Source organism: Oncorhynchus nerka, linkage group LG2 (genome assembly GCF_034236695.1).
Source record: "Oncorhynchus nerka isolate Pitt River linkage group LG2, Oner_Uvic_2.0, whole genome shotgun sequence".
Lineage (NCBI taxonomy): Eukaryota > Metazoa > Chordata > Actinopteri > Salmoniformes > Salmonidae > Oncorhynchus > Oncorhynchus nerka.
The window spans coordinates 39,408,220-39,433,541 of NC_088397.1; the positions used below are offsets into that span (position 1 = coordinate 39,408,220).

General features: G+C 40.8%; 1 protein-coding gene across 1 annotated transcript in view; it reads left to right on the forward strand.

Annotated features, from left to right (window-relative positions):
- The window catches only part of fer1l4 (fer-1 like family member 4), a 111,982-nt gene extending 96,298 nt beyond the window's left edge, over window positions 1-15,684 (forward strand). The window contains 3 exon segments of the mRNA XM_029669422.2: window positions 6,532-6,827; window positions 7,744-7,844; window positions 14,499-15,684. Of these exon segments, the coding sequence (XP_029525282.2) occupies window positions 6,532-6,827; window positions 7,744-7,844; window positions 14,499-14,679 (578 nt within the window). The 3' untranslated portion in view covers window positions 14,680-15,684.
- The last annotated feature ends 9,638 nt before the right edge of the window (window positions 15,685-25,322 follow it).

Here is a 25,322-nt window from a genome sequence, read left to right on the forward strand (position 1 = left end):
TTTCACAAGGCAAGCCCCACTACCCAATAATGAGATGCAAATGGGCGCAATCAGTCGAGATGTGACGCCTGCAATTTCAAAATGTGTCCTCACATTTTGGACAATACTAAAAGTAGCATGCAATAAAAATAAGAAAATATGCATGCAAAATATTAAGAAATCAAATCTTCAATACACATTAGGAAATGTTAAACGTGTGACACACAATAGTGTGTTGGGAAATCTGTCATGAATGTATTGTAATGCTTTTAAAATGGTATAACTGTCTTAATTTTGCTAGACCCCTGGAAGAGTAGCTGCTGCCTTGGCAGCATATACAGTGCCTTGCGAAAGTATTCGGCCCCCTTGAACTTTGCGACCTTTTGCCACATTTCAGGCTTCAAACATAAAGATATAAAACTGTATTTTTTTGTGAAGAATCAACAACAAGTGGGACACAATCATGAAGTGGAACGACATTTATTGGATATTTCAAACTTTTTTAACAAATCAAAAACTGAAAAATTGGGCGTGCAAAATTATTCAGCCCCTTTACTTTCAGTGCAGAAAACTCTCTCCAGAAGTTCAGTGAGGATCTCTGAATGATCCAATGTTGACCTAAATGACTAATAATGATAAATACAATCCACCTGTGTGTAATCAAGTCTCCGTATAAATGCACCTGCACTGTGATAGTCTCAGAGGTCCGTTAAAAGCGCAGAGAGCATCATGAAGAACAAGGAACACACCAGGCAGGTCTGAGATACTGTTGTGAAGAAGTTTAAAGCCGGATTTGGATGCAAAAAGATTTCCCAAGCTTTAAACATCCCAAGGAGCACTGTGCAAGCGATAATATTGAAATGGAAGGAGTATCAGACCACTGCAAATCTACCAAGACCTGGCCGTCCCTCTAAACTTTCAGCTCATACAAGGAGAAGACTGATCAGAGATGCAGCCAAGAGGCCCATGATCACTCTGGATGAACTGCAGAGATCTACAGCTAAGGTGGGAGACTCTGTCCATAGGACAACAATCAGTCGTATATTGCACAAATCTGGCCTTTATGGAAGAGTGGCAAGAAGAAAGCCATTTCTTAAAGATATCCATAAAAGGTGTCGTTTAAAGTTTGCCACAAGCCACCTGGGAGACACACCAAACATGTGGAAGAAGGTGCTCTGGTCAGATGAAACCAAAATTGAACTTTTTGGCAACAATGCAAAACGTTATGTTTGGCGTAAAAGCAACACAGCTCATCACCCTGAACACACCATCCCCACTGTCAAACATGGTGGTGGCAGCATCATGGTTTGGGCCTGCTTTTCTTCAGCAGGGACAGGGAAGATGGTTAAAATTTATGGGAAATGGATGGAGCCAAATACAGGACCATTCTGGAAGAAAACCTGATGGAGTCTGCAAAAGACCTGAGACTGGGACAGAGATTTGTCTTCCAACAAGACAATGATCCAAAACATAAAGCAAAATCTACAATGGAATGGTTCAAAAATAAACATATCCAGGTGTTAGAATGGCCAAGTCAAAGTCCAGACCTGAATCCAATCGAGAATCTGTGGAAAGAACTGAAAACTGCTGTTCACAAATGCTCTCCATCCAACCTCACTGAGCTCGAGCTGTTTTGCAAGGAGGAATGGGAAAAAATTTCAGTCTCTCGATGTGCAAAACTGATAGAGACATACCCCAAGCGACTTACAGCTGTAATCGCAGCAAAAGGTGGCGCTACAAAGTATTAACTTAAGGGGGCTGAATAATTTTGCACGCCCAATTTTTCCGTTTTTGATTTGTTAAATAAGTTTGAAATATCCAATAAATGTCGTTCCACTTCATGATTGTGTCCCACTTGTTGTTGATTCTTCACAAAAAAATACAGTTTTATATCTTTATGTTTGAAGCCTGAAATGTGGCAAAAGGTCGCAAAGTTCAAGGGGGCCGAATACTTTCGCAAGGCACTGTAGGAAAAGCACTCCACAAGATCCAGGGTTTGCACAGCCAAGCCAGTCAGGGTTACCCCGGGACAGTCAGCTCAACCTGCCGACTACGCCAAATATAACATGTTGCCGATACTACGCCACTTTTTTCTATACATGAGGTGACCTCAGGATTAAACTAACACACACAGTTTCTTTTAATCGGAGGTGGCACATGGGAATAGCGATCAACAACAGTATTTTTTTTCCTGCTGAGTAACACAACACAGAACAATATTTTCATCTTCAGCTCCAGGTACATATGCCTATACCAGGACAAATATTAAAACATAGCATATAGAACAACAATTAAATCACCGGTCAGTATATGTAACTCAGATCAATATGTTGTGCAGCACTCACATTCACAGGAGGGTGTGCCCAGTAAGAAGGTGAGCAGGTCAATGGCATATGGGCACTTACACCATATACAGACATACTTACAGCTGTTAGGCTAGTTCTCTGTTTGGACTATGCAACATTGAGTACGTTCACATACACACAATATTAAGATTATTGTGAATAGTCAGATTAATATAATAGTTACATTTAAAGGTTTATAAACTTTGCAAGAATAACACATTTTCTAATAATCCTGTTTACATGGACACATCTGAAATCAGGCTACCTGATGGGACTTTGATAAATGCAGAATATCGCCAGTCAAAAAAAAACGTTCTACCAAGCTGGAAAGCCTAGTTGATTCTGAGTTTGGACATTTGTATTTATTTAGGATGCTCTTCCTGGGGTCCCGCAACATTAAGGCAGTTACATACAATTACAAATATTACATTTCATAACACTTTTCACAACACATTAAGTCTCTGCACTCAGGCACTGCTCTACTACCACATATCTACAATCCAAAATCCATGGGCACTGTGCGCCACGCATAGTCTGTTCTGGACTTGGGGATTGTGAAGAGACCCCTGGTGACATGTCTTGTGGGGTATGCATGGGTGTCCGAGCTGTGTGACAGTAGTTTATACAGACAGCTTGGTGCATTCAGCATGTCAATACTTCTTTAAAAATAAGTAGTGATGAAGTCGATCTCTCCTCCACTTTCAGCCATGAGAGATTGACATGCATATTACTAATGTTAGCTCTCTGTGTGTACGTTTAAGGGCCAGCCGTGCTGCCCTGTTCTGTGCCAATTGTAATTTTCCCTCTTTGTGGCACCTTGACCACACGACTGGACAGTAGTTCAGGTGCGACAAAACTATGGCCTGTAAGACCTAACTTATTGATAGTGTTGTTAAGAAGGCAGAGCAGCGCTTTATTATGGACAGACTTCTCCCCATCTTAGTTACTATTGCATCAACATGTTTTGACCATGACAAATAATTTAAAGTACTACTTAAGTAGTGGGTATCTGTACTTAACTTTTACTTCACTACATTCCCAAACAAAATAATGTATTTTTTACTCCATACATTTTCCATTTACATTTGACTCAATTAGTATTTTACTGGGTGAATTGAACTTTTACTTGAGTAACTTTCTATTAAGGTATCTATACTTTTACTTAAGTATCACAATTGTGTACTTTTTCTACCACTGATCCAGAGTTACTTGAGGCAGTTTAGTCACCAATTTCCACATTTTTCATTTCAATATTTAGTTGAGGTTTTTATTTTAATTTGTACTATTTTCTACATTGTAGAATAATAATGAAGACATCAAAACTATGAAATAACACACATGGAATCATGTAGTCACCAAAAAAAGTGTTAAACAAATCAAAATATATTTTATATTTGAGATTCTTCAAAGTAGCCAACCTTTGCCTTGATGACATAGGTTTTATGTATTCATTATTATTCTACAATGTGGAAAATAGTAAAAATTAAGAAAACCCCTTGAATGATTCGGTGTGTCCAAAGTCTTGACTAGTACTGTAAATATACATTTTGTATATTCTAAAATGCATACTTTTCCCGAACTCACTTCAATCATGCATAAGACGGAGGCCTGCGCTGCTGGTGCTGGCACATGCGCAGATCAAATACACCGCTTGAACTCCGATTAAGCTGTTTACATGACCAAATAAAAAGAAAGATTGCTCAGAAAAACAGGTGTTTTAATCAGTGTATACTTCAATTATGACGTTACGCCGAATTAAGATAAGCAAAGTAAGGTGTTTACATGACCTAATAAAAAGAAAGATTGCTCAGAAAAACAGGTGTTTAATCAGTGTATGCTTACTTCAATTATGACATTACGCCGATTTAAGATAAGCAAAGTAAGGTGTTTACATGACTAATGCCATACTCGGCCTATTGCCATTATCAGTTTAATATTAAATTACTAGTGTGCATGGTAACATACTCAATCGACCACCTCTCTTGTTTCCCCTCTGTGCACGCCAACCTTCTCACAGCAATGGGATCTGCTGAACAAACAGCAATTTTTATAATGAAGGCCACACTCTTAATTGCAATCTCACACACCTGGCACTGACGAAGGCACAAGGCTGCTTTTACTGTACCCTGTTACACATTGAATGTTAGCATCCTATTGGTTTCCATTCATTCACGTCACTACTAAAACAAAATGTGTAAAAAAAATCAATCTTTGCCTAGCTGCAATAAAGGCTTTACAAATGTTTTCCTTTTCAACAGACTGGTATTACTTATAATTTATTTAGTGTTGTTTACACTGTTCCAAACAGTCTGAAAAATTATATTGTAATCTAACAGCACCTGTTTGTCACACACAATATACATGCAGCTCTCGCTCCTAACCCCTCCCTTTTCTTGATCTCCATCTTATTCTTAAGATTACTGATTATTATTATAATGATAATCATAATAGGCCATGTCGTTATCATTAGTAGGCTTTGTATAGTAGCCTTGTATAACCACCATCGAGCTGTAGGCCAAAGAGCGTGTCCTGTTTAGTTGTAACACTGTAACTTACTTAGGCTTATATTTCAACATATAGGCTACTGTATCAATCAATCATTCCATCACACAGCATACGAGACATTCATGCTTTGAAATGCAATCAAGCATTTTAGTTTTAAAATGAAAAAATAAAGGGAGCTTTGAATAATTAGCCTAAACAATAAATAAACCGCAATTCACAAATGCATGCAACTGTTTTCAGTCTGTTGTAATAAAGGTTTTCTATATTTAATTTTTTTTTTTAACCTTTTTTTTAACTAGGCAAGTCAGTTAAGAACAAATTCTTATTTTCAATGACGGCCTAGGAACAGTGGGTTAACTGCCTGTTCAGGGGCAGAACGGCAGATTTGTACCTTGTCACCTCGGGGATATGAACTTGCAACCTTTCGGTTACTAGTCCAACGCTCTAAAAACTAGGCTACCCTGAACAGGCTCTCTGTGTTCGTGTATATATTATGACTACATTTTGTGAAGTTTCCTTTTTGGCTGTTCAGGCACACAACATATTTTTGGGAGGTAACACCCCTTCGTCAGTGATTGGTCAACAGTAGGGATTCTTTAATAAAGTCTGTTGTCATTCAACGAGAGATGACTAGTTTTCAAGCAACTTTTTTTCATTGAGAAATACTTCACCAAACATCTTAGTTAGATATAAAGTTGCACGACTAAGATCTCTTTGGCAAAAACGGTAATTAATGATACAGTTCTTGAGTCATCTTAGATTAATTCTGACTATTTTGAGGAAGTGTATACTGGCTACGGCTTCTCAAAATGGACAAACAGTACTATTGCCACTTTTTTCAAATTTTTGAAGCGAAGGTCTTTTAAGGGAGGACAATTTTTGTAACCATAATGCGACACATTTTGAAAAGGCCATCGTTGGTGACCATCGTTGGTCACCCCTTTTCAAAGTGTGTTGCATTATGGTTATAAAAATTGTCCAGCATGGCCTTTACAAAAGTCATGTGATCAAAGGTCATGCAGTTTTCGATTAAGCCAAGGTGCTTCTCACCAACTGCACCCATCACCTATATTGTGGGAGGCAGTATTTGTCAACCAAATCATTAGTGTGTTTTGTTTGACCCATTCGAACGTGGCCAAAAAGGTGACTGAAACAGGAACCAACTTTGCAGCTGTTCTAAAGCTACAGCAGATCCAAATGAAAGTGATATTTCAGACCTCTCTCTAACCAATTCATTGTAGACATGTTATGTTTTCAGTTTGTGATATGGGGCTATAGAAAAGTTTATTTCAACATTTATGCAGATACGCTTTTATAAACAATAGCAGATATGTTGAAACTGCCATATTGAACTGAGCCTTGCTGTTGGAAAACCACTACAGTGTCCGACTAACGGCTGTCGCAAATGCACCTCCCCCGACTTCACTCCTCGACCTGTTGGCTTCGTTAGGCTTACCACACAAACAAACCATTGTTAAAAACATGACCTCTGGGCCCTCCCGAGTGGCGCAATGGTCTAAGGCACGCTTGAAGCGTCACTAGAGACACAGGTTCGATCCCAGGCTGCGTTACAGCTGGCTGTTATTGCTGTGATGTCGACTCCTTTTGGGGTGTGTAGATATTAAAATGGCAGGAAAACTATTGCTTAGCTTGATACTCTTCAGCTGCTAAAGGTTGCTCTCGCCTCTCACCTCTCTCCTAGGCTCCATTGAGCTGCGTCTGAACGACATGGTGCGGGCAGCCAAGACCTCAGGGCAGTGCAGCATAAAGATGGCAGAGGATAAGGCCAGTCCCCGCTTCTCTATCTTCCTTAACAAAAGGATGAAAGGATGGTGGCCCCTCATCAAGCTCAAGAGTCAGGAGGACATTGAGAGGGAGGAGAAGGAGGCTGAAGAGGCAAAGAAGAACAAGAAGAAAAAGAAAAATAGCAAGCACAGAAACATGAAGCCGGAGGACCTTCAGTTTGTAGACAGCAGTGGGAGCACTTACCTCCTCATGGTAATGTATTATGAGATTATAATTGACCTGGAGGGTTGGGCAGGATTAAATCCTGGTGTGGGTCACACATTAATAACTGAGGTTATGGGGAGAATCCTAGTTAGCCCAAACTCCATGCAAGTTTGGTATTTTATACATTACCTTCCTCTTAATTGTCTTCCACTTAATTGTGCCATTGTTGAACTTTCCAGACACTTTTAAAGTGCATGGCAGTTATCCTTAAAGTCTATCGACACCCGTGCGCCATTCTAAGAAACATCATTTTAAAAATCCACATCAAAATCCATCAGTTTATTCAGCATGACTATCTTGGCAAAGGAGAAATGCTCACTAACAGGGATGTAAACAAATTTGTTTGAGAGAAATACGTTTTTTGTGTGTATGGAACATTTCTGGGATCTTTTATTTCAGCTCATGAAACATGGGACCAACACTTTCCATGTTGCATTTATATTTTTGTTCAGTGTAGTAAAGGCCAAATTAAAAATAAATAAATATATTTTTATACTTGAAATGGTCCTAAAATTCCAAATCAAATAGCTGAATGTTAATGACTTCCAGCACCTTGAGCCTCCAATGACTATAGTGGAATCAGATTAGAGTGAGGGTATGGTTTAGTCTCAAATTGGTGGTAGTGATAAGTGTAGGACTTAAATATAATCTTTCTGTATGTGTGTTGTGATTAGGGCCCTGTGTTTTGCACAATCATCTGACATAGTAAGATTGTATCCTGTATTTTAAGCCTTATCCAAAAGTTTGAACTACACAAAAAATGAAACCAATTGTCTGAGGGATGGTGCTGGACCATCAGACATAAAATGAAAAGTGGAAAAAGCTTTAAATCCAGGCATGTCACATGATTGTGCAAGACACAGGGCCCTATTTGATAACTCTTTGTATTTTCTTTTTTGTTTAGGGAAAAGTGGAGGCAGAGTTCCAGTTGGTGACACTCGAGGAGGCAGAGCTGACTCCTGTGGGAAAAGCCCGCAAGGAACCTGAGCCACTTGATAAACCAGAGTAAGTGACTAAAATTATGTTATTCAATCAAAATAATTGCGCAAGAAGTTCTCATGGTCATAAAAAATTAAATGCTTTCCTTTTTTCGAATGTAAAGGTGCTGAGTGCGTGGGCAGACCTTTAAGCAATAAAGCCAGAGGGGATGTAGTATATTTAAGTATTAAGGCCTGAGGGGCTGTGGTATATGGCCAATATACCACGGCTAAGGGCTGTTCTTAGGCACAACGTGTTCTTAAGAACGACGGCTAAGGCTTGGATACAGCCCTTGGCCGTGGTATATTGGCCAAATACCACAAAACCCCAGAGGTGCCTTATTGCTATTATAAACTAGTTACCAACTTAATTAGAGCAGTAAAAATATGTTTTGTCATACACATGGTATATGGTCTGATATACCATGGCAGTCAGCATTCAGGGCTCGAAACACCCAGTTTATAGCAATAACGTGCAAGGGGGTGTGGTATATTTAAGAAATAAGGCCTGAGGAGGTGTGGTATATTGCCAATATACCACGGCTAAGGGCTGTTCTTAGGAACGACACAAAGCGGCCATTATAAACCGGGTCATTCGAGCCATGAATGCTGATTGGCTTAAAGCCGTGGTATGTCAAAACATTTAGTTTTACTGCTCTATTTATGTTGGTAACCAGTTTAAAATAGCAATAAGGCTCCTCGGGGGTTTGCGATATATGGCCAATATACCACGGCTGAGTCAGTGTAGCGTCGCGTGTAAGAACAGTCCTTAGACATTGGTCATATACCACAAACCCCTGAAGTGCTTTTTTGCTATTATAAACTGGTTACCAACCTAAATATAACTGTAAACAAGTAGTTTTGCGTAATACCCATGGTACATTCTCTGATGTACACATGGCTGGAATGCTGTTTCATCCAATCAGCATCCAGGACCCAAGCTACCTGGAAACAAACATTTACACCTTGTATTATCCCTATCCTAACAGGTGTGATAGGATGACATTCCGAACACCGGCCTCTTACTCCTGGTATTAAAATGCGTGCACTCTGGCCGCATTGTGTCTGCATTGTTTTCGGATCTCACGTTGATGCAGATTTGTTTGTGGTCACAGTTCTAGAAAGTCAAATGAAATATAGCATATTTCATCAGGGTATTGTAGTGCTATTTCAATGTTTTTTCACGGGTCTGTTATTTTCCCATTTCCGTCTTCTAAGACAACCCTATGCTTGGCATGATTGTATGGCCACCGTGCAATTCCATGGTAATGTAATTTTTACACCCGGGTAACAGAATTGCATTAACGGAATTTCATCATGGGTCCCTGATCTGTAGTAAACAGAAATCCATAATTATGGATAGGAATGTCATAAATGGGTACACCAAGGCAGAAATCTGCAATATCCTCCTTGCATATTTGGGTATTATTCTACAAAATTGTTTATTTTAATGAGCTCCGCCACCAAACAAGACAAATTTGGTTGGTACAGACCGGACCAAACCTGAACCAATCATAGATGTCCATGTTTCACAAGTTTTGACATCAACATACAGCACAGTATAGTACAGCATAGAACAGTAAAGTACAGTATTGTTCAGTACAGTAGAGGTCAGTACAGTATAGTTCAGTACAGTACATCATAGTGTACTAAACTCTAGTGTGATCCACTGTGTACTATACTGAACTCCACTCTACAGGACTGTACCGTACTGAACTATACTCTACTTTTATTTACCATACTGAACTATACACTACTTTTCTTTACTACTGTACTCTACTGTGCTGTAATGTACCACCCCCCACCTCCCCTTTTGCGAGAAATTTTGTTAGGCTACATTGTTTCTTCTTCAAAGTGCACTGAGACATTACATGTCATTTTCCAGTGCTATTTCATTTATTCATTTGAACTGTTTTCTAATTTCCAACATCCCTTTGACTGTCCTGATTAAAATACATTTCATTCGATTAAGCATTTTGGGCTATTTCGGAATGAACATGCGACCATCTTTGCCACAATATTGCAGTAATTATTTACTTATTGTGTACTAAACTGCGGGCATATATTCTGCATAGGTTTATTGCCTATTGTGATGAGTGTGAATGTGCTCGTTGCGCGCAGTGCCCAGCCCAGCTGGTGGTGCGGAAATGTCTGTGGTCCTAACATAATAGGTGTGCGCCTTTTCAGTAATCTGGGGGCTTCTCCTTATACTTAGTCTGCAACATGTCAAAGTTGAAGTGCATTGCCTTTGTATTTCCCATTATAATAATCTTGCTGCTTTGGAAACATTTTAGTGAGGACTTTATTAGCCTACAAGCAAACCAATAGTGAAATTTGTAGCAAGATTAATATTATATGATCTTGCATTTGATCATGCTGTGTAGGTCACGTAACTGTTACATGCAATATTTGCATGTTTTCTCTCCGGTTTTAACTGTGATAAACACAAATAGCCTAGTCTATGTGGTTGAATTTATTCCGCCACTGTTTAAGCCAACTGGAACAGTGTCTGTAAAAGCCAGGTTACCTGTGATAAAAGTCAGTATTCGATGTCCATCCATGCCTGTGGATGTCAGGAAATGATGTGGAAAGAAGCCAGTAGGGGCAACAGTAAGCACTGTTACCTTCAAGTAGGTTTTGGTTTTGCTAGGGCATTGTGGACAGGGATGATGGATGCATTTGCCTCTGTTGCAAGTTCAAATCCAGCTAAAGAAAGTTGTTTTTTAGATTTTTTATTTTAAGTCTATCCCAAACCTAACTCTTACCTTAACAATTCGGAGTTAATGCCTAAACCTAAGCTTAAACACTACAAAATGTGACGTTTGCAACAACTTTGAAATTTGACATTTGAGTAACATGGATGAACATCTAATTCTGATGTGAGACACTGAGAGCTAGATAGGTCTCTAGATGATGTATGGCTTGTCGGCCTTACTGTATATATCACTGTGGTGTATGAATGCAATTGTAATGTATTATAGAGAAAACAACACAATTATCACAACCGGTTGTATATTTTAATATTCATTGCAGTGTGTTGTTATAGGTAGGATAACTGTCATGGCACTGCAAACCAGGCCTAGCCCAATGAAACACAATTGTAAAAAAATAAAAAATAAAAAAATGCAAATCACTGCACACAGGGTCATGTAAGTTTACACACGGACCAGAGACCCACACCTGATTCAAAAAGTAATAAAACATACAAGATTCTACTACTAGTCACTGTAAACCTGGCTTAAACACAATTGTACAAACATGCAAATTCACTGCACACGGGCATAATAGCCAACAAAAATACTCTGATCTTGTAGATTAATTACGCAAATTTTAGGGTTAGGAAAGTATGTATGAATCATTAAAAAAAACTGGTTTGGAGAGCCTTTACGCACTAAATATATTGATGAATCAAAAACAGTGGTTTGATTCATCCTGAAAGTTGTCATATTCAAGTTCAATCCATTAAATATTGGAAATGGAAAAAAGTGTACAATAGTCATATAAATCTGCCCTAATTCTCACTAATTATGGAACTATAGGACAAGGGTCCAGTTGTGGTGAACCAGGCTTCAGGTTTAACCTGCTACATGTGATCTTGAATTCCGTAATGATTCAAATAGGCTACTTGTCCCGAATTATTGCACAACGTTAGCCTAATATAATCCAGTAATGCTAGCGACCCACAGGAATAATTTACACGGAAGTGACAGAGGAAGTAAAAGGTAAACAGAATGGAATGATGCTAAATGTAATCTACAAAATGAAGAAAATGAACACTAAAGTGACAGTTATAAATATATGTGGGTATTACTGATGGTGGCTAGTATTTAACAAATTGTATGATACAAATCGTAAAATAAAATGGAGAAAAGCCTGGGCATACTGTAGACTTATTAAAACATTCTAAAGTGCATACATCAATTTGGCAGGTTTAGCCCGACAGAAGCCTATAGCTTGGGTGTCCAGATTTCATCCATTCAAATTATGAGGGCACACAATAAAAATTCCGTACCGGCACAGCTACAGTGCCTTTGACTTTTTCCACATTTTGTTACGTCACAGCCTTATTCTTAAATTGATTAAATAGTTTTTTCCCGTCATCGATCTACACACAAAAATCATCATAATAACAAAGCAAAAACAAGTTTTTAGAAATGTTTGCTAATTTATTAAAAATAAAAAACATATCACATAAGTATTCAGACCCTTTACTCTGTACTTTGTTGAAACACCTTACAGCATCGAGCGATTAAAGCATGGAGTCTTTTTGGGTATGACGTTACAAGCTTGGCACGCCTGTATTTGGGTAGTTCCTCCCATTCTTCTCTGCAGATCCTCCCAAGCTCTGTCACGTTGGATGGGGAGGGTCGCTGCACCGCTATTTTCAGGTCTCTCCAGAGATGTTTGATTGGGTTCAAGTCCGGGCTCTGGCTGGGCCACTCAAGGACATTCAGAGACTTGTCCCAAAGCCACTCCTGAGTTGTCTTGGCTCTGTGCTTAGGGTCGTTGTCCTGTTGGAAGGTAAACTTTTACCCTAGTCTGAGGTCGTGAGCACTCTGGAGTAGGTTTTCATCAAGGCCAAATCAAATCAAATCAAATGTATTTAAATAGCTCTTCGTACATCAGCTGATATCTCAAAGTGCTGTACAGAAACCCAGCCTAAAATCCCAAACAGCAAGGAATGCAGGTGTTAAAGCACGTTGGCTAGGAAAAACTCCCTAGAAAGGCCAAAACCTAGGAAGAAACCTAGAGAGGAATCAGGCTATGAGTAGTGGCCAGTCCTCTTCTGGCTGTGCCGGGTGGAGATTATAACAGAACATGACCAAGATGTTCAAATGTTCATAAATGACCAGCATGGTCAAATAATAGGTCTGAGACAGGTAGCACGTCTGGTGAACAGGTCAGGATTCCATAGCCGCAGGCAGAACAGTTGAAACTGGAGCAGCAGCACAGCCAGGTGGACTGGGGACAGCAAGGAGTCATCATGCCAGGTAGTCCTGAGGCATGGTCCTAGGGCTCAGGTCCTCCGAGAGAGAAAGAACGAGAGAAAGAAAGAGAGAATTAGAGAGAGCATACTTAAATTCACACAGGACACCGGATAAGACAGGAGAAGTACACCAGATATAACAAACTGACACTAGCCCCCCGACACATGAACTACTGCAGCATAAATACTGGAGGCTGAGACAGGAGGAGTCAGGAGACACTGTGGCCCCATCCGATGATACCCCCAGACTGGGCCAAACAAGCAGGATATAACCCCACCCACTTTGCCAAAGCACAGCCCCCACACCAAAGAGTTCCATCTTTGTTGAATCTTGTTTTGCATGGACTAAGAGTCTAGGTGCTTTTTGGCAAACTCCAAGCGGGCTGTCACATGCCTTTTACTGAGGAGTGGCTTCCGTCAGGTCACTCTACCATAAAGGCCTTATTGGTGGAGTGCTGCAGAGATGGTTGTCCTTCTGGAAGGTTCTCCCATCTCCACAGAGGAACTCTAGAGCTTTGTCAGAGTGACCATTGGGTTCTTAGTCACCTCCTTGACCAAGGCCCTTCTCACCCGATTGCTCAGTTTGGCCGGGGAGCCAGCTCTAGGAAGATTCTTGGTGGTTCCAAACTTCTTCCATTTAAGAATGATGGAGGCCACTGTAATCTTGGGGGTCTTCAATGCAGCAGAAATGTTTTGGTACCCTTCCCCAGATCTGTGCCTCGACACAATCCTGTCTTGGAGCTCTACAGACAATTCCTTCGACCTGATGGCTTGGTTTTTGCTCTGACTTGCACTGTCGTCTGTCGGACCTTATATAGACAGGTGTGTGCCTTTCCAAATCATGTCCAATCAATTGAATTGACCACAGGCACTGTATTGCCAATTTCACTGTAGAAAAGGGGCCACAATACATGTCATGTTGATATGATTTTCAGTTTGCTTCCATATGTCTGGTTTCACAGTGATCATAAGGAAAAATCATCTAAAACAATTGCTATGTGTATTTATAATCCCCATTCTCCAAACTGTTAACCATTTATAAATGGCAGTGCATGGAGAATGCTATTTGTTTCGTAAAAAATATAAAGTATATGCTTTTTCCACTTGGAACCGGTAGGTTCGCAAAACCTTATTCATGGTTCCCTTGTGCGTAAAGGTGGTGGAATTAAGTTAAAGTCAGAATACAGCTTATCTGAAGACAACTCTACCACATCTTCATTTCTTAGATCTCCACCCTGAACGAATAGCGGGTGAATAGCTTAAGATCAAGGTTAGAATACGTATAGAGTGCATAAAAAGGGAATAATATTACATTTACTTGTGCTTAATCGGGGCCATTGAGCGCATTAACATGTGTTTGTTAAGTGAATACAAATGGACACACCATTCACATTTTTTATAGAAGTTGTAAATGGGGGTCATAGACTGCATTTAAACATTGATACAGTTTAGAAGGTTTGATTGAATCTTATCCGTGGGCACACTTTGTGCAATTCGCTAAGTTTACACTGAAAACAAAGCTTAAACATCTATTCATTTATTATTTACCTGAATGCCTTATTAATGAGTCCTACTGCTCACACTATGTGATTGCCTACTGTGTTAAAAAATGTAATTAAACAAATCCATGAAACTGGGAAACATTACTAACTTTTTTGTTAATTTTGTCTCTTTCCTCATTCTACCTTATATTAGTCGCCCCAAGACAACCTTCAACTGGTTTATCAACCCCATGAAGACCTTCATCTTCTTCATTTGGAAAAAATACAAGAAGTACATCATCGCTCTACTCATCCTGGCAATCCTGCTGGTTTTTCTCATCCTCATCCTCTACACGCTCCCTGGACAGATCAGTACGCTCATCGTAAATGGATGAACAGTTAACAAGTGCATAAGGATCAGACGGAGAATGAAACATCTATATGAGAAATGTACTTCGTTATCATAAGTTCCATTTAATTTGTGTTAGGACATTGTGTGTGGTAGATTTGCTATTGTGATATACTCTATGTAAGTGCAAATTTCCTTTGTATAAGTCTTGTAATTTTCAAAAACTTGGTTATTATTAGACCAATCTTAAACATTTATTAAACAATCAAAGCTATTGATGAGGAATTCTTTGCACTGACTTGGCTCAGAACAGGACAGGGCAGCTGGCCCTTAAACGTACATGGAGAGCTAACATTAATGACATGTATGTCGATCTCTCATGGCTCAAATTGGAAGAGAGATTGACTTCATCATTACTTGTTTTTGTAAGAGGTGTTGACAAGCTGAATGTACCGAGCTGTACCGAGCTGTCTGTTTAAAATACAGCGCGGACACTCATGCATACCCCACAAGACATGCCACCAGAGGTCTCTTCACAGTCCCAATGTCCAGACCAGACTATAGGAGGCGCACAGTACTAGATTGAGCCATGACTACATGGAACCCTATTCCATATCAGGTAACTGATGCAAGCAGTAGAGATTTAAAATTTTAAAAAGAAGGTAAAAAAATACACCTTATGGAACAACGGGGACTGTGGAGAGACACACACAAAGGTACAGACACATGCATAGGCACACATTTTTGACATTGTTGTATGTTGGTATTGAACATTTTGTGCTGTGGATATGTAGTGGTGTAGGGATGTTATATGATGTACTGTTTTATCTTTAGCTCATTCAGTACGAACATAGTTCACTGCTTTATCTTTTGTTTTATATGTAATGTGGGTGCTTTGGTGTGTTTGGACCCCAGGAAGAGTAGATGCTGCCCTGACAGGAACTAATGTGGATAAAAATAAATACAAAAATACAAATACTAATCAGGAATGTTCCTCAACCACATTATTTACAATATGTACTTTTTCAATAAATTTCTGTCAGTGAAATAACCTGACTCGTGTCATTCTTAATATATGGAATGTTTAGGCTTTGCTCTCTTCTGGTCCACTACTAGGTCATGAAGGTTATTGCAGAATTTCTGTTAAAGGGAAATGGAAATACTAGGCTTTAGAACACCATCTAACTGTAAACATAGAGATCCTATTAAATTACTTTTTTTGTATATATTTTTTTATTCTAATTCCTAATTCTATGACTAACTGTAAATCGCCATTTTGCTATTTTCGCATCATCGGTAAAAGAGTTTTGGAATTCCTGAATTTACTGAGACCATGACCTCTGTACATTAATTAGCATACTTTTCTGGTGTCAAACCACATATGAAAACGTTATACTTATTTTTTAACGCTGAAAAACAGCCCTTTCAAATGATATGGCATACAATAGCACCACATCAATCAAATGGCAATCAGTCAAGAAAAAACACCATCTTATATGCTTTTTTCCAAAACAACTGCCATTTACACAACTTCCTAATGAAGAGCATACTGAGGCTTCCTTCTTTTCTATGGATTGATAATCTGCAATCAGCATAGTAATTCCTTTTACTGTGAATGAGTTACAGCAGTTTAATTGACCGGTGGTATTTTTCTAGAATTCTATGGAATGTTCTGTGATCAGACACTTTCTTATGTGGATAGTATATTAATTATATATTTTGGGGTGGCAGGTAGCCTAGTGGTTAGAGCGTTTGGCCAGTAACCTAAAGGATCGAATCTCCGAGCTGACAAGGTACAAATCTGTCATTCTTCCCCTGAACAATGCAGTTAACCACTGTTCCAAGGATGTCATTGTAAATGAGAATTTGTTCTAAACTGACTTGCCTAGTTAAAAGAAAGAAGAAATTAAACACATACCCTGAGTGTACAAAACCTTATGAACATCTGCTCTTTTCATGAAATAGACAGAACAGGTGAATCCAGGTGAAAGCTATGATCCCTTATAAATGTCACTTGTGAAATCCATTTCAATCAGTGTAGATGAATGGGAGGAGACAGGTGAAAGAAGGATTTATAAAACTTGAGACAATTGAGACAGATTTCGACTCTCTCTCTCAACCTGCTGTCTCGAACTCTGAATGCTCGTCTATGAAAAGCCAACTCACATTTACTCCTGAGGTGCTGACCTGTTGCACCCTCTACAACCACTGTGATTATTATTATTTCACCCTATTGGTCATCTATGATTGTTTGAACATCTTGGCCATGTACTGTTATAATCTCCACCAGGTACAGTCAGAAGAGGACTTGCTACCCCTCAGAGCCTGGTTCCTCTCTAGGTTTCTTCCTAGGTTCCTGCCTTTCAAGGGAGTTTTTCCTAGTCACCGTGCTTCTACAGTACATCTGCATTGCTTGCTGTTTGGGGTTTTAGGCTTTGAATGGGGTATGGTAGTAGGTGACAGGCACACCGGTTTGTGTCAAGAACAGCAAATCTGCTGTGTTTTTCACGCTCTCATGTGTATCAAGAATGGTCCACCACCCAAAGGACATCCAGCCAACTTGACACAACTGTGGGAAGCATTGGAGTCAACATGGGCCAGCATCCCTTTGTAACGCTTCAACACCTTGTAGAGTCCATTCCCCGATGAATTGAGGCTGTTCTGCAATAAATAGTTATTTCTGCAGCATGGATTCTGTTGCTATGTAGAGACATAGCAACAGAAGCTGTGTTGCAGAGACAACTATTTAAATGGAGGCTTCCCAGTTCAGAGGAAAATGTTTGCTTTTGTGTGCTGCAGGCGCTGTATTTACTATGCTCTCTTCTGGAACAATGTGGACCAACTGGAGCTCCAATGCATCAATTGTTTACTAGCAGAGGATGACAGAGAAGAAGGGCCTACTCTTAGCAAACAGATTAAGAATTTACACAATCTACTAGGGAAAGCACCCTGCCTACCTTCTCTACTCCACAGGCTGGACGCCGTTCCGATGTGTTGAGAGTATCACCGCCATGTCAACATTCAATGACTGATTGACCATTGCCTTCCAGGGACCCCTTCCTGAAGAAGTCTCCCACTTCCCTGGAAAATGGAGCAGGACTTCTGATGGATATAGTAGACGATACAGTCACCATGGAAGCATGTCACCCACCGTAGGCCAAATGGAGGGAAGCTGCCTGGGCTTCTCCGGCTTTGAAGGTTCCAGCGCCATCATCTCCTATCCTGCCTCGGATTCTGCTTTGGACTCGGATCACCAGACCTCGAGGGTGGCTGATGCACTGGCTCCTCCATCAGCCATATTGCGTTTTGTGCCCAGCTCAAGGTGCAAAAACTGCCAGAACTCTTTTGCCACCTCACCAGCCATTTTAATCAATTAATCAAATGTATACATCAGACGATGTCACAAAATGCTATACAGAAACCCAGCCTAAAACCCGAAAGAGCAAGCAATGGTGAGAAAAATCTTGGTTCCTGGGGCAAAAACCTTGTGCTATTCTGGGGCTCGGTACAGGACATTACTAGGCTGCTTCTTACCATTTTAGGGCTGTTGCTATCGTAATCTATGTGGGATCTAATGACATAAGGATGGCTAGCTCAGCTCTTCTGAAACTGAATTTATAGAACTGATTGGAACTCTGAAAGACTCCAACAAATGTCCAAGATTCAGTAGGTTGCTGGCAGTACACGACTGGCTACTTTAGCTCTGTTGGAGTTACTTTTGTGGATAACCTTGACACCTTTTGGAAACAGAAGATGTTCTACAGAGAGGATAGGGTCCATCCAAATCATCTTGGTGCCTGGATCCTGTCCTTGCTGCGCTGAGACAATGACTTATCAACACCCCAAGTCCCGCTCTCGTAATCCCAACCATAAATGATCAGCGTTAGCAACAAGTACCATCATTGACTCTTGTTTTAACCCACGTCCTCGCTCAAGGCATCGGCCTAATGGCACAGTTCAACAATCTATGCCAATTCAAGGTACCCCTATGGTATTTTCAAATAAGGGGTTACCAACTGAGCATAGTTCAATGCATAGGCCTAATGGTTCGGTTTTAGGCAATCTTCTATCTATTCCAATTCAAGTCAACCCCATGGTATTTTTTAGTAAGGGGATACCTGTTGAACATGGAATGTTTGTGTAAGAAACTCTGTTGGATCTGAAATCCCGCAGCTGGACTGATTCATGTAAATGCCAGAAGTTTGATTTCAAACATTTATTTTATTGTAACTCTGGCTTCTCAAACCAACGCGGACATTCTGGTTATAACTTAATCTTGGCTAAAGCAGTCCATGCCGGACTCTGATGTGTATCTGACTGGTTAGAATCTTTTTAGATCTCATAGAGTTGGTAGAGGGGGGGTGTCACCATATAGATAAAAAGCTATCTAAATGTTTCTATAACCATCACCACCTCTGTCCTTAAGCAATTTGAATGTCTAGTCCTAAATGTGAAACTTTATCGCCCTCCCACGGCCTCCATATGTGCTCTCACAAAATTGTCTAACCTACTGTCGAACAATGATCAATCTGAATTACTGATAGTGGGTCATTTTAATTGAGATTGGTTGATGCCAATATCTGGGTTGAAAGATATTTGTACTGAGATCAATATAACTCAGCTGATAACTAAACCAACTAGCCTCAACTTCAAACACCCCGAAAAATCTACTCTATTACATATGATTCTAACTGATGCCTCTTAAATGTTTTCAGCCAATAGATTATTTGTGACCGACCGGCTCGATTCCGTAATATGTATGCAACATTTGAAATTGTGTTTTTTATAATGAATAAAAGTAGAGACTCAGAGCTAGAGAATGTTATGTCATACACTACAGTTGAGGAAACAATAGGAAAGTAATTCTGCTTTGAAAGTTGATCAATTTGTAATCTCACTTTTGAGAAAATTGCCCTTGAATGTTTTGGTAAACCTACTGGAGAGCTCTTCTTTGTCTACACCAATTCAGCATCATTCACACCCTCTTAAGCCTTAGCCTCACCCATCTCTTTAAGGATTCACATGTGAGGCCATGTACTAAACAACCAAAGATTTCAAGACTGAAGGCTGGTTTATACTACGGGTGTGTTCGTAAATTCAATCTGGAGTGCCTGAGTGCGCTCTTGGTGTTCGTAAACTCACAGTGTTGTCAGATTGTCCGTTTGTAAATTCATAGCTTTTCGCTCTCGGAGAATTCAGAACGCAGAGTGGATGCTCTGGCTGTGGAGGAGGGTTGATCCAAGCGTTCTGACCTAACAACAGCAGTCAAGTTGGTATGGCAACTGGTCGGCATCTGACCGTAAGGCGCTACAGAGGGTACTGCGAACGGCCTAGTACATCACTGGGGCCAAGCTTCCTGCCATCCAGGACCTATAAAATAGGCGGTGTCAGAGGAAAGCCCAGAAAATTGTCAGAGACTCCAGTCACCCATGCTATAGACTGTTTTCTCTGCTACCGCACTGCAAGCGGTACCAGAGCGCCAAGTCTTGGACCAAAAGGCTCCTCAACAGCTTCTACCCAAAAGCCATTAGACTGCTGAACAATTCATAAAAATCGCCACCGGACAATTTACATTGACCTACCTCTGCACACTGACGCAGTACCGGTGCCCGCTGTATATATCCTCGTTATTCTTATTGTGTTTTTATTTTTTATTTTTAGTTTAGCCTACTTGGTAAATATTTTCTTCTTCTTGAACTGCACGGTAAAGTCTACAATTGTTGTATTTGGTGCATGTAGCCAATAAAGTTTGATTTTATTTGATTTGAAGTACCCAAACTGGCTAACGTTGGCTAGCTACTTCCAGACACAAATGAGAGAACAGTTCACTCTGACTATTTTATTTGCCCTAGCAGAGCTGGTTAGGCTGTTTTTATTTCATCCAGAGTGTTGGTGATTGTTACTGTAATGCTGACAACAATTTAATTACGATTTTTTGCCAATGTTTACTGACATCAGCCATATTCAACCGGTGTTTTGTAAATTCTTCAGTTATTCGTCAGTTATTCTGCGCTCTTTCACACTCAGACGAGAGTGCTCTGAAATCGGAGTAGTTAGCCAGAACAAATTTACCAGCTACAGTCCATCTATCGACAGTTGTCGCAGTGACATCATGGACATTCTTTCAAATTGGTTACTTGCATTGGGGAGTCTTTTGTTTAGACAGCTAGCTAAACAATTAACCATAATCCCAGCTCATAACATTACTACCCTGCATGAATTGTATTTATTTTTTATGTAACCTTGATTTAACTAGGCAAGTCAGTTAAGAACAAATTCTTATTTACAATGACGGCCTACCCCGGCCAAACCCTCCTCTAAACCGGACAACGCTGGACCAATTGTGCGCTGCAGTCCCTTAGACCACTGCACGTCTCTGGAGCCCAAAAAATTAACTGCATGTAGCTAACCCACCAGATTCATTGTTAGCTAGCTAGCTAACATTAGGCTATCACTACAATGCAAATGGATCTGAGATACAAATAATATTACGGCACAGATCATACATGTACCATTAGCTAGCGAGCCAGCCAGCTAACGTTATGTAGATAGCTAACAGTACACTTTAACTTGAAATGAAAATTACTTTCTGGCAAAATTCGAAACGTGTAATATCTGAAAATGTAGCCAGCTAGACTATCTTACCTATGTACATGGATGGACGCTTCTTCCTCTCTGTCGCGGATGCCATGGTTACCTTAGTTTGAAGATGCATTCCGGGGACAGTTGTTTTATACAATAGCCTTCTGTGTGTTCTCTTTTCGACTCCCTCTGCATAATTTTCTCCATCTCTCCATTTCTCCATCTCCTTAGCTATCATACTTCCACTGATTTCAAAACTCGGTCCTCCAGAAAGTGGAGAACAACACTTTTACAGTTCTACACTACTGGGTATCTTTAAAAAAAGCAGCAATAAAAAGGATTACCTACACATACTGACCAGCTCATGTTATAGACAGAAGCATGCTTACATGACAGTCCAATCCAAAGTCATCCCTGGCAAGTTCAGCCCATCCATTATCTGAGCCAATCATGGCTAACAGGAAGGTTCCTGACTTTTTCCATGGCTTAACCAACTAGGCTCGTAATTTGTAATTAAGGCACATGAAAGTTAACATGCTTTTTGATTTAAAAAAACAAACATTTTAAGTTCACATGTCTCTCCTGTGAAGTAGTGACGCGTCACATACGCCTAGTTTCCTGAAACTAAGCTCCAGCTGCTAGATGACGCCGGCGAGGAAGGAGGGCAAGGAGCGGGCCCCGAGGGCAAGGAGCGGGCCAGTCCGGACGGTGGAGATGGAAATCCGGGACAATGTTGGGGTCCAGGATGTCGGTCACAGGGATCCAACAGCACTCCTCTGGACTGTACCCCTCCCAGTCCACCAGGTACTGAAAGCCGACCCCTGTGACGTCAGGAGTCCAATAGGGGCCTGACTGCATAGACCATCAATGTCCAGGGGAGGTGGAGGGGTGTCACGTGGGATGGCATCGGCCAGGGGACCAAGAACTGCCTGATATCTCAGGACACACTGGAAGGGAGTCAACCCGGTGGAGGAGTGACAAAGTGAGTTCTGGGCATACACCGCCTAAATCAAATCAAATCAAATGTATTTATATAGTCCTTCTTACATCAGCTGATATCTCAAAGTGCTGTACAGAAACCCAGCCTAAAACCCCAAACAGCAAGCAATGCAGGTGTTAAAGCACGTTGGCTAGGAAAAACTCCCTAGAAAGGCCAAAACCTAGGAAGAAACCTAGAGAGGAACCAGGCTATGAGGGGTGGCCAGTCCTCTTCTGGCTGTGCCGGATGGAGATTATAACAGAACATGGCCAAGTTGTTCAAATGTTCATAAATGACCAGCATGGTCAAATAATAATAATCACAGTAGTTGTCGAGGGTGCAGCAAGTCAGCACCTCAGGAGTAAATGTGAGTTGGCTTTTCATAGCCGATCATTAAGAGTATCTCTACCGCTCCTGCTGTATCTAGAGAGTTGAAAACAGCAGGTCTGGGACAGGAAGCACGTCCGGTGAACAGGTCAGGGTTCCATAGCTGCAGGCAGAACAGTTGAAACTGGAGCAGCAGCACGACCAGCTGGACTGGGGACAGCAAGGAGTCATCACACCAGGTAGTCCTGAGGCATGGTCCTAGGGCTCAGGTCCTCTGAGAGAGAGAAAGAAAGAGAGAATTAGAGAGAGCATACTTAAATTCACACAGGACACCGATAGGACAGGAGAAGTACTCCAGATATAACAAACTGACCCTAGCCCCCCGACACATAAACTACTGCAGCATAAATACTGGAGGCTGAGACAGGAAGAGTCAGGAGACACTGTGGCCCCATCCAGGAAGGATATAACCCCACCCACTTTGCCAAAGCACAGCCCCCACACCACTAGAGGGATATCTTCAACCACCAACTTACCATCCTGAGACAAGGCCGAGTATAGCCCACAAAGATCTCCGCCACGGCACAACCCAAGGGGGGGGGCGCCAACCCAGACAGGAAGATCACGTCAGTGACTCAACCCACTCAAGTGACGCACCCCTCCTAGGGACGGCATGAAAGAGCACCAGTAGGCCAGTGACTCAGCCTCTGTAAAAGGGTTAGAGGCAGAGAATCCCAGTGAAGAGAGGGGAACCGGCCAGGCAGAGCCAGCAAGGGCGGGTTGTTGCTCCACAGCCTTTCCGTTCACCTTCACACTCCTGGGCCAGACTACACTCAATCATATGACCCACTGAAGAGCTGAGTCTTCAGTTAAGACTTAACCTCTTAAGTCGACCCTCTACTTTTTTGAACATTCTGTTAAAAATCGCGCAACATTTCAGCGCCCTGCTACTCATGCCAGGAATATAGTATATGCATTTGCTTAGTCTGTGTGGATAGAAAACACTCAGACGTTTATAAAACTGGTTAAATCACTGCTGTGGCTTTACCAGAACTGCATTTACATCGAAAAGCACAGGAAAAACTGATCACTGAAAATGGGAAAATACATCCATGCGCTACTTGAACCCATTGATAAAGGTGAACCACAATTAATTGACTGAGGTTGCAGTACCTACAGCTTCCACACGGTGTCTAGAGTCTTGTCATTTCCCTTCGAGTTTTTTCTTGGTCAAACACATACAGGGCACCGTATCTCCTCAGGTCTAGGACCGGATATTTTCGTTGAGTTTCTAGCCGGACATTTTTCCAGACGGACAGCTAATGATCTTTACTCCTCGCTAATGATCGCCTCCTGATGAATTTTATCGCTTATTAACGTTTACTAATACCTAAAGTTGCATTACAAACGTATTTCGAAGTGTTTTGTGAAAGTTTATCGTCGACTTTTTGAATTTTAAAAAATGACGTTACGTTTTGAAACAATGTTTTTTTCGTTTATCACACAGTCTACATATAACGATATCTAGGCTTTATATGGACCGATTTAATCGAAATAAAGACCCAAATAGTGTTTATGGGACATCTAGGAGTGCCAACAAAGAAGATGGTGAAAGGTAATGAATGTTTTCTATTTTATTGTGCGGTTTGTGTAACGCCGAAATGCTAATTATTTTGTTTACGTCCCCTGTGGGTCTTTTGGGGTGTTACATGCTATCAGATAATAGCTTCTCATGCTTTCGCCGAAAAGCATTTTAAAAATCTGACTTGTTGCCTGGATTCACAACGAGTGTAGCTTTAATTCGATACCCTGCATGTGTATTTTAATGAACTTTTGAGTTTGAACTAATACTATTAGCATTTAGCGTAGCGCATTTGCATTTCCAGAGCTCTAGTTGGGACGCAAGCGTCCCGAGTAGAAGCAAGAGGTTAAAGGTTGAGACCGGAAGGCAGTGAGTTGCTGCGCAACAGCCTTTTCTAAAAATGTTGAGAGGAATGGAAGATTTGATATAGGCCGATGGTTTTTTATATTTTCTCGTCAAGGTTTTGCTTTTTCAAGAGAGGCTTTATTACTGCCACTTTTAGTGAGTTTGGTACACATCCGGTGGATAGAGAGCCATTTATTATGTTCAACATAGGAGGGCCAAGCACAGGAAGCAGCTCTTTCAGTAGTTTAGTTGGAATAGGGTCCAGTATGCAGCTTGATGGTTTAGAGGCCATGATTATTTTCATCATTGTGGTAAGCGATATAGTACTAAAATACTTGAGTGTCTCTCTTGATCCTAGGTCCTGGCAGAGATGTGCAGACTCAGGACAACTGAGCTTTGGAGGAATATGCAGATTTAAAGAGGAGTCCGTAATTTGCTTTCTCATGATCATGATCTTTTCCTCAAAGAAGTTCATGAATTTATTACTGCTGAAGTGAAAGCCATCCTCACTTGGGGAATGCTTCTTTTTAGTTAGCTTTGCGACAGTATCAAAAATACATTTAGGACTGTTCTTATTTTCCTCAATTAAGTTCAGCTGATGGTGGGAAGCTTCGGCGTCACAGACCCCGTAACGGGAGGAGTAGAGACAAGAGAAGACTCGGCCTCTGACTGCGACTCGTTGCTTAATGGGGAAAACCGGTTGAAAGTTTTTGTCGGCTGAATGAGCGATACCGGTTGAGCATTCCTACATCATTTCCCTCCAGAAGCCATGAGAAAGTTGTCCGGCTTCAGGGACTGTGCGAGGGGATTTATACTACTATCTGTACTTACTGGTGGCACAGACGCTGTTTCATCCCTTCCTACACTGAAATTA